The following is a 13382-nucleotide window of genomic DNA, read 5'->3' as shown; positions in this document are numbered from 1 at the left end:
ACAGAAATAAGAACAACACAAAAGACCAAAAACTCAAACCAATGGAACTAATAGTCATTTTATTTAGGTCAAGTAAGTTTGAGCTGATATTTTTGTTTAATGGTCCAGAACAGAGGAATTGTTGGTTCAGGTGCTCCAATGTGGGGAGCACAGAGGTATAAACAATAAAACTCCAGAAAAATAGACTGCAAATAGGAGTGTGGTCCTGTAACGATAGCAGAGGGGACTCTAGAGCCAGAGCTGATGTCTGGAGAGTTTAGTCATGGCCCTCATAACCATCTGGAAGAGCATTCACATGAGAGTTGTGGAAGAGGGTTTTGTTGCCATCTCCCCAGGGGAAACGCTATTTTGGAGAGAAAAAAAACCTCCCATCAGAACAAAAATTAAACAGCAAAATGAGACAAATCTGTAAAATTGTGAATGTTAAACAATGACGTCTGACCTTGGTGCGAATGCGAAGGTGGGAGTATGGGACAAACTCTGGTTGTGCATCATGGCTGTGCTCCTTCTCTTTCAAGAAGGTGTTCAGCATGCACACTGCGACACCAGGCAGTGCAACCACAAAGCTGAGGATCTTCCATGTTTTAGCTGTTGAGAAATTATTCCATAAACCAATGAAAACATGTGCGCTCACAGGACTGAGGAAAAATACAAAAAGGAAAGCAGGAAGTCGTTGCCATTTGTACACCATTTCATATTTTCATTCTGTACAACCAAACATAAACTTTAGCGTATCGCTTTACGTCTCCTAAAGTGACACGTAAAGACTTTGCATTTGTTTTTTCTACCAAAACCATAAAATACTGCAGAGGAAACTAATAATTTTATTCACCGGGTTTTATACCGCTCCACTGTGCTTGTAAACAAACCATGTAGATATTTTGGTTATTTAAAGATAATAAAAAGCTACTATGGCACAAATTCTGTTTTCACGTAAAAATGCTTTTAAGCCTTTTACTGAAGATCAGCAAAAATCCTGACTCCTGGCTTCATTAGCAAGTCATATTTTGATTTGCAGTCTGTGGAGAGTTTCTTCACCAACCTGAGTTATTCTAGTTGACTCGATGGCCACCTCATAGCAGAAGGAGCTGTTGGAGCCTTTACTCCTCACCGATGCTCCAGGACACAAACTATGTGTTGTTAAGAAGTTTTCGTAGCATATGCCATTTTTCTCCATGTTGGATTTGTTAGCAATTTTCAGGCTAGCAGCTACAATGGATGAACTTACAGGCTTAGGAACACAATTTAGATCAGACTGTGTTGAAAGAAATATGTGGAACTGGAAAAGGTTTTCAAAACATCAGCTGTTTAATTAAAGCTGCACCAAAAACAGGAATTCGTCAAATGCCAACGACTACACTGACACTTTTTAGGACTGAGTAGAACAGAATTGTCCCAAATGAACAAAGTGGATTCAGTTTCAACAAACCTGTCCTGGAATTATTTTTTGTGTGTGTGTGTGTGTGCCATTTCCACTGCAGTAATTTTACCCAGAGGTTCATGCAGACTGTCCTTGAATTATGAAACGTTCAAATTAAGAGAAAATCTGTTGGTGTGTGTGTTAAGAGCATACAGTACAGAAATATCAGCTGGCAGCGAGTGAGTATGCATCTATTTTTAGTATGCGTGTATGTGCATCTATACACACACACACACACATCAGAAACTGCACTGTGATTCAGAGCAAGGTTTTCTCACAGGTCACCTTTCCACACAACAATTTACTCTGATGCACATATTTGTGATTTATTAGACTACTGCCTTTCAACAGTGGACCTCAGAACTCACTGTTCTTCACATTTTAGACGAGTCTCTGCTCCACCTGAATCAATCTGAATCTACCTGCTCAGGTGCAGGAGGTTGTTAATCAGCCATTTATTGAAGTCAGGTGTGTGGAGGAAGCAAAACACGTCGAACTGAGGTTTAAGGATTCAGACTGAAAACCTTTGCGTTACAGGAATCGGATCGTCACTAAATTCAAATTTGTCTCATGTCAACACTTTATAGCTTGCTTAGCACAACACCGCGCTATGTTTAATTTCACAAATGATACGACTCTTATATTGCCTTAAAGCTCAAACATTTCTACTTTGCCGCCCGAATGGTAATAGAAGCTAAAACCTAGACGACCAACTTTAACGTTTTTGTTTTAGAGTAAAATATATATATATATATATATATATATATATATATATATATATATATATATATATATATATATAATTTACGAGTCGCCCCGGAGAGCTCAAGGATGTGACAGGGTTGCTAAAGAGGCTAACGCTAGCTCAGCAAGGTCACACTCTAGTTGTGAAGCTCTGTTAGACCGCATCCGCTCACTGAGACTCAGCAAACACTCAGAATTACCCGAGTCCTCGCCATGTCCAGCGGCCGCAGCGAGCTGGCGTCGGGTTTGAGTCAAAGAAGACCTCAACAACATCTGAGAGAAACGTCCGAAGGCCGCCATCTTGCTTTCTGAAAGACCGGTGACCGGAAACAGTCATTTGTACAGATGGGGTCACGTGGGACTTTTCAAGAGCTCTACTACGCCACCACGCGAAAGCAGGGATATCTTCCTCGTTAGAGGATAACACACACAATAAACGTGCTTTTGCGAATCAGTTAATTTCTATAGTGTTACAATACTGCAGACGAAGTCCAGACCTCAGCTTCAATTAAAAATGTTAACAAAATACCATAAATAAAAGCTGAAAAGAATGAGTTGAAGCAATTTCACAAATCTGGCCAACATCACCCCCTGAAGTGAATTACACTTCCCGGACAAAGTACATGCCTCAGTTTAATCCTGATTTCTGTGTACTACCTGATCATGGAGGAAAAAATAATTGTTTATCAACAAATTATTGTTATTGAGTTTTTTTATTCACATAGAGTGAATAATAAATCATTGTTACCCTGACTGTGAGAAATAGTTTGTCACTGTAAACAGATTGGACACCGTTATAACTGCAGCCAGCATCACTTTAGGTTGTGGACTTAGAAAGAAAGGAATTTCACAAAGAAATGGCCGCTCTAAAGGCTGAACCACCTGGATGGGTTTTTCAAAAGTAGTCCAGGGTCCTTGGTGAATCCATCCTACAGCTTCTGTGTGCTGACTCCAGGAAAACACGAGGGTTAAAACTCCAGAGCCGTATTTACTTACCTGTTAATGGCTAACATATTTGGCCTCATAAAGAACAAAAATATTGGATTGATCTCTTATCTGATTCTGCACTCACAGTTTGTCTGTGGACTGAATACTGACTGCATTCCAGGCAAAAAATAAATAAATGAATAAATAAATAAAAAATAAAAATTGTTCTTCTTTAGTAATGGATTCTCAGTATCAACCATTTAGCACAATGGACAGCACCTTGGATGAAGCAGATCGCAATATCAGCCAACGGACAGGTAAAACTTCCATGTCGTCTGAATTTCTTTCTCAGTTACTTCAGACATCGAGAAATCAGAGTGTGAAATTTGTGCGTGTGTTTTCAGGAATGAAGAGAATATTGACGTACCTCCTCTACAGCGTGCCTCTGCTGCTGCTTTTGATTCTGCTCTTGGTCTCAGGGGTCATATGTAGGACTTTAAGCAAATCATAAGAAGGTAGACAAGTAATGTTACTACAAATCATACTTTTATATTATTTTACAGTCTCTCAGTTGAAGAAAGAAATTACTGATGTCAAACTACAACTCAAGATCATCAATAATAAAGGACTAATGTCCTCAGGTACTTCAGGTAAGAAAAAAAGAAAAAGAAAACATTAAAAAAAGGAAAAAAGATCTCTGATGCATAAAAATGCAGCCAAATTTGGTTTCTTGAAACAACTTCTCCATTTCTGTGGTTTCTCAAACTAAAGGTCCAACAGAAGCAAAACAAGTCCTGGTGGAGAGAATTGTTCCAGTTAGAGGTAAAACTAAAGTATCTTTGTGCAAACAAAATCTTTGCTTTTGATCCATTTTGACTGTGATGATCGTTCTCAATAAGGAACTTGCAAGGAGGGCTGGACGAGTTTCCAAGGGAGCTGCTACCTGCTTTCCACCACCATCACCGTCTGGCAACGAGCCGAAGATCAGTGTAGATCATCTGGAGGACACCTGCTAGTTCTTAACAATGTGGAGGAACTGGTGAGGTCCAATTTGGCTCCATAAAACTGCAAGCACACATAATGAAATACATAAATATTCAGCTTTATACCCCATTAATATTTTTTACATTTCCGTATGTCAAATCTGCAAACCTTAGGGTAGTTCAATCGGATTTGTGTTCCTGATCAACACAAACTAGTGCATTAATTGGAAGTGGATGGAATCAGATACACGTTTTCCCCCAAAACTTTGTTCAGAAGATATCAGAAAAGTGTCATCAACTTACACTAGATCATGGCCGAAGATACTGAACATGCTCTTATTTTTTATTCCAGGAATACATTTCAGGCATTGTTGACATCAAGCATTCCTACTGGATCGGACTTGTGGAGCGACAGCATGAGGGCCACTGGAGCTGGGTGGATGGAACCAACTTTAACTCGACCCCAACGTGAGTCGAAGGTGAAGCCTCAAGACGGAGATATCAAAACTGAAATAATTCTTCATGCTGTTTGGTGTTTAGATTCTGGGACGAGGGTCAACCTGACAACTGGAGCTTCAGAGAGAACGGAGAGGACTGTGGGCAGCTGCACGCCTCTTTGAACCGCAAGCGCAAGCTGTGGAATGATGCGGACTGTAGCCTGGGCTACAGGTACATCTGTGAAGCCAAGGCATGAGACCCAGCTGGGAGTTATACGCAGCTCCTGCTTTGTTGATATACCCAGACTGATGAGGGGGAGCGGATGGATAAAAGTAAAACTATTCAACCTATTAAAACATCTGTTAACCGGTGGTTGCCATGGTTTTCTCTCCCTCACAATAAGAGTTCGTTTTAAAGCAAAAGTGTTCACTCTCCTTGAACCTTTCAACATTTTGCCATGCCACTTTCACAACTTCAATGTCATTTATTGGGATTTTATGTCAATGTCCAACTGAAAGTAGTAAATAAAATTGTTAGAAGAATGGAAAACGAATCATGGCTTTCAAAACTTTTCACAAAAAAAATAAAAGAAAACAAAAGAAAATTTGAAAAACAAGGGTTTGTGTCCAGGCTAGCTTAATCTGATATTTTTAAAGCTAAGGCTGGTTCTAACACAACGTCCCAAGACTTTAATAGCTTCTATTAGAAGGGTGAGCAGCTGAATATATTTGTTTCCATCGGAGAACACAAGGCCATAATTTCCAGAGTTCCCAAATTCTGGGGATTTGTTGGAAACAGAACGAGAGAAAACGAATTGAAATGCTCACGATTGTCCACTAGATGGCAGCAGTAATCATCGTCCTTTGGATAAGATTACTGCTAATTCAACTTTTACAACAGATTTACTACATAAATTTAATAGTCGTGATCAGAAGATAACAAATAATAATAAACAAGTGTAAAGATAATGCATTAATAAAGATAATAAAGAAAACAAACAAACAAAAACCTGTGAATTTAGTAAACTTACTGGCCTACCAAAAGAAATTCTAATAGATTTCTTTGGAGAAGTTAATGAGCTTAAATATTCCTCTCCAAAAAGAATTTTGGAATCATAACCATGTTAATTATTTGAATTTTAATAAAGTCTATTACTTTTTAAAGCAATGTTTCTGAGAAAATCAAACCATATTATGTTTCCAACTCTGGATTTGTTGAGATAGGAGCCAGCAAACATCACATGCTCAGCCTCTGCCTGAGTACAGGCACCAACCCGTCCACTCAGCACATAAATAAAGTAAATACACTTTTCTACATAGGTAAAATAACAATGGCAAGTTTTAAATTTTATTTTATTTAATTTACACTACAGAATTATAAGTAGCAGTATTAGCTTTTTAGTTCTATTTTTCTTGTTTTCAGTTTTTTTGCTTAATTTTTATTTTTTTTATGGGGTGGGAGGGTGGGGGGGGGTCACATAATTTTCCTCAAAAATAAACATTCCTGGTAGAAAATATATCCTTACTCTTGCGGCAAAAGTTTCATGTTCTTTGTTATTATTATTTTAAAACCTAATCATAGAAATAAGAAGCAGTTCTGTAGTTTTTTTGTAATTATGTAGCATTTGGGGCCCTAAAGGAGCTTTAATCAGCTGGACTGAGGTCAAAAATTGCTCCTTTTGTATGAAAAGGCTGCAGAAACCTGGTTTAGATCAAAATAGACCTGTGTGGTAGAACGGCCCTGTTTAAATCCAAACCTAAATCTGACTGAGAATCTTTGACAAGACTTGAAAACTGATGCACACCAACCGATGTGACTGAACAATACCGGCCAAAAAAAGTCAGTTTCTAGATTTGCAAAGCTGGTAGAGACTTAGACCAGATCCACCAAAGATTCGCAGCTGTAGTCGCAACAAAAAGCGGTAGTGTGAAGTATTGCATCTGAAATTTACATATTTTTAGTCGTAAGAAAACGTCATATAGCTTTGCAGTTATGCAATGCTGCAGTATCACTTTGCCAACTGTACAAATAAAATATTCCATGCATGCATGACATAACCAAACACAGATATAAATCAACACATGCTCTTATGTTTACACCTGTGTCAGACCTTAACGTTTTGCATATTTATAGAAAGTAATCTAATTTGGAAGAAGCTCAGCGCAAAGTTGTGGGAGTTCTAATAAAAGTCACATATTTGTACAGCTGAGTTTGGTCAAACTTTCATTGATACAGGTTTCAAAAATACAAACCTGAGAGATTAAAGGCATATTTGGGGATGGTTGCATGGCTGCTGCTGCTGATGGGAGATCGGGACAATAAGTCGATTCACCTGAAAGTTATGTTCACAACTACTCTTTAAATCTTTCAACTTTTGAGTCCAAACATTTCATTTTAGTCTTTTATGTGACAATATAGCTAAATACACGTAGTTTAAAGATCTATAAACGTTTTAGATGATCTATAATAATTGACAACAGACTAGAAGAAGGTGGATTGTGCATATAAGGAGTTATTAGAAATGGATGTGTGTAAATGGGAAATTCTGCCACTTGATCAATCAATAATTATTTAATATGAATGCAAGCAGCAACATTGTGTGGCATTGGTGATGAAGGACCAGGGAAGAGGAGCAAACATACACAAATTGATTTCACATAGAAAAACACCTTTTATAGATTATTTATTACATACTGACTGACGTGTTCAGGCATTTATTTTTGTCAATAATGATGTACAGCTAACAAAAACCCAAAATGAACAATTAGAACATTCCACCAGACAAATAAGAAAGTCAGCTGTAACACATAAATGTTTGCTTAATAAATAAAAAGTATGTTTAATACCTGATTTATTTTAATCTTTAAATCATATTTAATATGACTGCACTACAGGACAAGCCAGAAAGTGGAGAGATGTTTTTTCTTGTTTTTTGTTTTGTTTTTTTGTTTGTGATTAGTTTGTTCCCACCTATGATCTCTGTCTCCAGGAGAGATCTGATGCAGTCGGGTTTGTTTCCCGGCAGAACCAATCACAGTGCTTGAGGGACTTGATTAGATCAATGCGATTGATCCCACACACACAGAGAAGTCACGCATTAAGATTGTCAGGACCAATCAAGACAAGCTCTAGATAGTGAATACCTCCCATCCCCCCGCTGAGCTTCTTCTCTGAAATTTGCTCAGGGCCGGCCATCCTTTAAGAAGACGCCACAGACTGCAGCCTTCTTCAGATCCACAGCCATGAACGTGAAGGCTGTTCTGCTGCTTCTTGCTGGTAAGCCTCTAAAAGCTCTCAACGCTTGACGTTCTGTTCCCTGTGTTGATTCCTGCCACCTCACATGTCTCTCCCAGCATGCGTGGTCAGTGGGGGAATCATCCCCAACGCCATCTGGCAGTTTGGGGAGATGATCATTTGTGCCCAGCCGGGTGTTGATCCTCTGATGTACAACGAATACGGCTGCTACTGCGGCCTGGGGGGCTCTGGGACTCCCGTGGATGATGTGGACAGGTGAGATGCAATCCCATTTTTAGTTTTTTAATCATTTTCTCACCTACGACCTCTCGTCCACTGCATGTTTAGGTGCTGTCAAGTCCATGACAACTGCTACAGCCACAGCATGAAGATTCCCCAATGCGAGGGCATTCTAGACCTTCCCTATGTTGTCCATTATAATTTCAACTGCTCAAACAAACAGGTGTATTGCTCAGGTAAGACTATGAAATACTCATTAAATCGTCGTGTTCTGTGTATTGAGACTTGTACGTCCATCACAACCACAGATTTATGTTTGACTTACTGGGATTTTATGTGATAGACTTAGAAAGTAGTTCATAATGATGAAATGGGAACAGTTTTCAAGATATTTCAAAAATCAAAACATCCATTACCAAATCTGTGGGTTTAGGTCTGGGCTTTAATTAGGCCATTCTAACAAATTAGAATGCTGTAACCGGGCTCAAACACAGGCTATTAATAACTTTTAAAAGCTAGATAAAGACACGAGGATTGTTCTTAATCATTAAGTTTACAGACAAAGTGAACCTAACCCTAGGGGACATGGGGAAGTTTTTTTCTAATTGATACACGGACAGATGAGATTCCCCGAGTTAACCAATACGGCCCTTTACCATAATTATTTTTGTCGTGCTTTTAATAATAAAACGTGTTTATTATTATTAAGTCTTTGGTGCAAAAAACTGATTGAAAATCGATTTATTTACAGCATTTTTATGTCTGTTAAGGTTTAGATGGAACTGAACATAAAAGCAGCTCTTTAAACCATTCAGACAACCAACACAACAGCGACACAATAAAACTGTCAGATGATTTATTACGCCGCGATAATAACTCAGAAATATAGTTTGGATGTACAGTATTTATATTTATTTCCTACTTACGGAAGGTTTCTGTTTATATAACAGGTTTGTGGTGTCTTTGTATCCTAAAGAAAGATATAAAACTTCAGATAGCCTATTTCACAACGAGATATTAACATTCATGGTAAAAACTTACATAACCTTATATTAAATCAGAAAGTACGGCGGTCACCGTAAGAAAGACTTACAGTATTAAATTATGCCGCACAACTGATCAGTACAGTTTTGGGAGGGAACGCAAAAGAAACAAAAAATTGCCCATGTCCCCTAGGGGGCTCCGTACATTTTTATTTTTGATTAATCTTGTTTTTAAAGATTTTGTTGGCTCTAGTTGCCTTTATTTGAAAGTAATTCCACAGGAAACAGGGTAATGAGAGAGGGGAAATATCGGCAGGCCGGGTATCGAACCCGCGACCTCCGCCCTTGCGCCACCACAGCACCCCCGTTTTCGATAACTCTTTCAAATCATTGCATTGTTTTTCTTTCTCTTCATTATTGATCTATCACATCAAATCCTAATAAGAACATGCATCATCAGAGTATTTATTCTCTACCAAGTCCAGATTTTCTCACTGGTTCATATTTTCTCTTCTCCTCTTTGCAGCGACCGAAGATAAGTGCCAGGCTACGGTTTGTGAGTGTGACCGCGTGGCGGCGCTCTGCTTCGCTCGACACAAATACCACCCGAAGTACAAGAACCTGGACTCTAAATACTGTTAAAGACCCGCAGAGCTCGACATGTTCGTCACAGTCGTCCTCCGAATCGGATCTGTTTCTCATTAGTGATTGTGAAATAAAAGATTGTGGATTTTCTTAAAATAATAATAATAATTTTAAAAACCTGAATAAACTGGTCGTCTGCTCTGCTCATGTGTTGCGGTTCTGTCACTCCAGGTCTTGTCGGTACCACATTTGTTTCACCGTCGATGTTTCTTAAACATCGGTTATGTAAACACGTTGTGATTTTTAACGACCAAAAAGAAACTGAAAATGCCTATTTTCCAAGAAGTACATTTTCTAATGACAGACTTTCCCCTCTTAAATGCTTGTTTAACAGGTACATTTCTTTACCCATTAAGAAATTAAATAAGCTAACAGAATACAAACTAAAAACAGGAGCAGGTTTCACCAAACTATTTCTCTTTTTATCTTAAGAAAATCTGAATAATAGAGCGGTCCTTAAAACCGCTCTACTTTTTGTTAGTGTATCACATAAAATTCCAATGAAATAACTTGAGATGATAGGACAAACATTTAGAAATGGAGTATACATAAAAGAAGTACTGCATCCATTTATAGTATGCATGCAGAACAGTGAACTACCTTAACATATTGTATTTTTGTGTTTAATTATAAATCATTTAATGTAGCCAAGGAGCAGAGGAAAGCTGTGGGAACTCCCCAGATGTCATTTATTTACACAGCTGTGCTGATGTTCTGAGAGATGGTTACATAAACAGCCTGGAAAACACAAAACTGAGAGACTTCAGAGAAACCAAAAAGAAAACGAGTTTCTATTAAGGAATAATAGAGACTCTTAACTAGGTGCTGCAGGGCTGGAAGGACAACACAAGGACAATGTGCAACCCAGCCAAACAGAAACCATGTTCAAGTCTTCAGATAAGATCCATGTGGCATAAAGATATAAAGATAAATTATATTCCTAGAATTTGTTTGAACAACTAACTTTTTTTTTTTTTTTATCTTTTTTGATTTCTGAGCGTGTGTAACTTATTTGGGTTGCGTGAATTTCAAGGCAGCAGTCCTAGTACAAATATAGGTATTGAGAATGCCATTTTCTCATGTGTTTCTTGGAACCTTTAACTATTCTTCCATTTGTGAGGTCAAACACTGATGTTGGATGAGAAGGCCTGGTTTCTGCTCTCATTCACTTCAAATAAGAGCAGAACATCTACCTGTTCTGTCAGGTAGACGTCAGGACTCTGTGTATGCCGGTGAAGTTCTTCCACACCAAACTCCCCAAACTGTTTCCACAAAGGTCGGAGCATGAAGTCATCCAAAAATTATTGGAGCACGCAGATTTCCTTTCACTGGGACTAAAGAAAATCAGCCAGACAGTAATGCACGTTGTATGTTGACACAGTACAGTCAGCCAAGTGTTGTTCTCTTGGCAACCTCTAAATCCAAACTCAATCAGAGAGACATGATCTGCCGCTCCAGATAACACCTCTCCACTGCTTTACACCAGTCTCCTTTACACCACACCATTTGCATTGCCTTTAACTTGGCAATGTAGCACTTGGATGAAACTTCTCATTTCATAAAGCTCTAAAGACAACATCTTATCACAGTATCACTCTGGAATCCTCCTTTTTCTCACTAATGTCGCTAAGTGCTTCCTTAGCACTTCCTGTGGCTAAGTAGGTGCTAGGAACACCTGGATTCAGACATCTGGAGGGGCGATCTCCCTTGTTTCATTTGTTCATGATTGCTTTGCTTCAATTATTGGTCTCCCTGTTGCCTTCCAAGAAGAGGCCTCTTCCAAATAGACTCCGTCTCCTCAGGGACATTATGACCAAATACATTATGACTGACTGGTTCAAGCAAGAAAAATCTCGAACAATGTACACCTCCCACCTCGCTTGCGTTAGTCTTATCTGCCTTCTCTCAGCTCTGCTGTGCAAACGGACTCCACGTCCTTTGACTGTAGCCATGAGCGTGAAGGCCCTTCTGCTGTTTCTCACCGGTAAGCCTGCAGAAACTTCCGATTACAAATCCACATTTTAAAATAGTTCTTCTTCTGTTTGTCTCATCTCTCATGTCTTTCCAGCATGTGTGGTCAGTGGAGAACATCTTCCCATGGCCTTATGGCAGTTTGGGAAGATGATCAGTTGTGCCCAGCCTGGTGTTAATCCTCTGGTTTACAACGAATACGGCTGCTGGTGCGGATTAGGCGGGTCTGGAACGCCGGTGGATGACGTGGACCGGTGGGAATCAGTTTGTTGGTTTTCTTGTCTCCAGAAGAGGATGAATCGTTCAATGCCCTCTCACTTTCTTCGCATTTTTAGGTGCTGTGAAGCCCATGATAAATGCTACAAAAACAGCAGAAAGATTCCTGGATGCGAGGGTGTTTTTGACCTTCCCCACATTATCATTTATGGCTTCAGCTGCTCAAACAGACAGGTGTACTGCTCAGGTAAATCCAACAGGGAGTGATAATTTAGATTATTTCTATAAATCTACTCCTCTTTCATTGGTTACTTAACTTCCCTCAAGGAACTCAGTTCTGGATTAAAGAACATAAAACTACAGCAACAAACATTTCCAATAGATGATGTGATTTGTCGACATTTATTGAATCTATTTTGGCTATATAATATGACCAAAGTATTATATAGTGCAGTTTTAATATGTGAAAACAGTCTCCTTTACAGTGTCAGTTTTCACCAACATTGTGCAGCATTACAGTAAAAAAGAACAAATCTGTATTTTTACCTTTCTGTGTAGACCCTTTGCAAAAACACTTGTTTGAAAAGTCATAAAACATATTGGCCAGTCAGTAGAGGTGGGCGGTTCAATCCAAAAATATTGATAATATCAATGTCAACTTGGTATCCGTATCGGATCAATACAGGATCGATGCTTCAGTTTTAAAGTCCGTCTTGAAATTTTATTTGATTTTTGTTATAAATTCTTAGCTCTACCTCAAAAAAGACTTTGGTTTGATTTGCTCTCAAATTATAATTATTTGTACTTTATTTTGAAAATATGCACACAAATAATGTTAACATACTTTCCCATGATTTGTTTACGTTATCAAAGTATTTTTTGTAGAGACCTGTAAACTAAGATGATATATCAAAATATATTGAAATATTGATACGAACAAAAAGAATCGGAACCGGTATCGTTATTGGCAATACAGAGTTTTTATATAGTTGGTATCGTATTGATATGAAAGTGTGCAGGGTCGCACTTCTCTACTAGTCAGGACTAGATCCTTTCACGTGTGTTTTATTAGCATACAGTATCTTGTGTATGTTTTCAACATTTTTTGCAAACAAAGGCATCATGAACACGCTAAACTAGCCAGTCAGGCAAGAAGAGCGTTAACCAGAAAAGAAGCCTTGGTTTCCAGCAGGGACAGTGAAGCTGGTCAGGTTTGATGGGGAGAAAGATGGAGCTAAAGCATCCTGGAAGATTAAGAAAAGCATATTCACATTCTGGGAAATTTCATGCTTTTTTTCGCACTTCTTTTTTCTGTTTGCAGCAGCCAATGATAAGTGTGAGGCTGCAGTCTGCGAGTGCGACCGTGTGGCGGCTCACTGCTTTGCTCGGTACCCTTACGATCCTGACAACAAGCACCTGGATCCTCAGCTCTGTGTCAGCTGAGTCACAGCACACAGAGCACGACGTGAGCAGCACAGCCAACCTCCAACTCTGATGAGTTTCTAGTTAGTGAACGTGAAATAAAAGGCATTTGATCTGCTCACGTTCTGTCACTGCAGTTCTGACTTTCTGTTTTCAATT

The 13382-nt window shown here is 38.8% G+C and overlaps 4 protein-coding genes across 4 annotated transcripts; 3 read left to right on the top strand and 1 right to left on the bottom strand.

Moving 5' to 3' along the window:
* Positions 1 to 42: 42 nt before the first annotated feature.
* LOC122828294 (cytochrome c oxidase subunit 6A, mitochondrial) lies at positions 43 to 2510 on the bottom strand. Its single transcript, XM_044111725.1, has 3 exons — positions 2365 to 2510; positions 443 to 588; positions 43 to 343 (listed from the first exon to the last, which is right to left on the bottom strand). Exons 1-3 carry the CDS (start codon positions 2462 to 2464, stop codon positions 257 to 259), a joined length of 333 nt encoding a protein of 110 aa, XP_043967660.1. The 5' UTR covers positions 2465 to 2510; the 3' UTR covers positions 43 to 256.
* A 715-nt stretch (positions 2511 to 3225) lies between these two features.
* On the top strand, positions 3226 to 4883 carry asgrl1 (asialoglycoprotein receptor-like 1). Its single transcript, XM_044111722.1, has 7 exons — positions 3226 to 3408; positions 3496 to 3579; positions 3655 to 3741; positions 3863 to 3913; positions 3991 to 4130; positions 4427 to 4542; positions 4615 to 4883. Exons 1-7 carry the CDS (start codon positions 3330 to 3332, stop codon positions 4766 to 4768), a joined length of 711 nt encoding a protein of 236 aa, XP_043967657.1. The 5' UTR covers positions 3226 to 3329; the 3' UTR covers positions 4769 to 4883.
* Positions 4884 to 7633: 2750 nt separating this feature from the next.
* LOC122828291 (phospholipase A2-like) lies at positions 7634 to 9757 on the top strand. Its single transcript, XM_044111720.1, has 4 exons — positions 7634 to 7788; positions 7866 to 8022; positions 8095 to 8222; positions 9496 to 9757. Exons 1-4 carry the CDS (start codon positions 7755 to 7757, stop codon positions 9609 to 9611), a joined length of 435 nt encoding a protein of 144 aa, XP_043967655.1. The 5' UTR covers positions 7634 to 7754; the 3' UTR covers positions 9612 to 9757.
* Positions 9758 to 11467: 1710 nt separating this feature from the next.
* On the top strand, positions 11468 to 13354 carry LOC122828290 (phospholipase A2-like). Its single transcript, XM_044111719.1, has 4 exons — positions 11468 to 11598; positions 11683 to 11839; positions 11921 to 12048; positions 13123 to 13354. Exons 1-4 carry the CDS (start codon positions 11475 to 11477, stop codon positions 13242 to 13244), a joined length of 531 nt encoding a protein of 176 aa, XP_043967654.1. The 5' UTR covers positions 11468 to 11474; the 3' UTR covers positions 13245 to 13354.
* Positions 13355 to 13382: the final 28 nt, after the last annotated feature.

This window comes from Gambusia affinis, linkage group LG03, assembly GCF_019740435.1.
Source record: "Gambusia affinis linkage group LG03, SWU_Gaff_1.0, whole genome shotgun sequence".
In the NCBI taxonomy this organism is placed as follows: Eukaryota; Metazoa; Chordata; class Actinopteri; order Cyprinodontiformes; family Poeciliidae; genus Gambusia; species Gambusia affinis.
Note: the sequence above shows the minus strand (reverse complement) of the source record. Positions and strands in the feature narration are given on the sequence as shown.

Excerpts from the sequence above, each read along its gene's own strand:
- LOC122828294 (XM_044111725.1), bottom strand. The coding sequence starts at position 2,464 with ATGGCGGCCTTCGGACGTTTCTCTCAGATGTTGTTGAGGTCTTCTTTG. Across the intron at positions 589-2,364 it reads TGGACATGGCGAGGACTCGG|CTAAAACATGGAAGATCCTC; the intron begins GTAATTCTGAGT and ends ATTTCTCAACAG. Across the intron at positions 344-442 it reads ACCTTCGCATTCGCACCAAG|CGTTTCCCCTGGGGAGATGG; the intron begins GTCAGACGTCAT and ends TCTCCAAAATAG.
- asgrl1 (XM_044111722.1), top strand. The coding sequence starts at position 3,330 with ATGGATTCTCAGTATCAACCATTTAGCACAATGGACAGCACCTTGGAT. Across the intron at positions 3,409-3,495 it reads CAATATCAGCCAACGGACAG|GAATGAAGAGAATATTGACG; the intron begins GTAAAACTTCCA and ends GTGTGTTTTCAG. Across the intron at positions 3,580-3,654 it reads CTTGGTCTCAGGGGTCATAT|TCTCTCAGTTGAAGAAAGAA; the intron begins GTAGGACTTTAA and ends ATTATTTTACAG.
- LOC122828291 (XM_044111720.1), top strand. The coding sequence starts at position 7,755 with ATGAACGTGAAGGCTGTTCTGCTGCTTCTTGCTG. Across the intron at positions 8,023-8,094 it reads CCCGTGGATGATGTGGACAG|GTGCTGTCAAGTCCATGACA; the intron begins GTGAGATGCAAT and ends CTGCATGTTTAG. Across the intron at positions 8,223-9,495 it reads CAAACAGGTGTATTGCTCAG|CGACCGAAGATAAGTGCCAG; the intron begins GTAAGACTATGA and ends TCCTCTTTGCAG.
- LOC122828290 (XM_044111719.1), top strand. The coding sequence starts at position 11,475 with ATGTACACCTCCCACCTCGCTTGCGTTAGTCTTATCTGCCTTCTCTCA. Across the intron at positions 11,599-11,682 it reads CCTTCTGCTGTTTCTCACCG|CATGTGTGGTCAGTGGAGAA; the intron begins GTAAGCCTGCAG and ends ATGTCTTTCCAG. Across the intron at positions 12,049-13,122 it reads CAGACAGGTGTACTGCTCAG|CAGCCAATGATAAGTGTGAG; the intron begins GTAAATCCAACA and ends TTCTGTTTGCAG.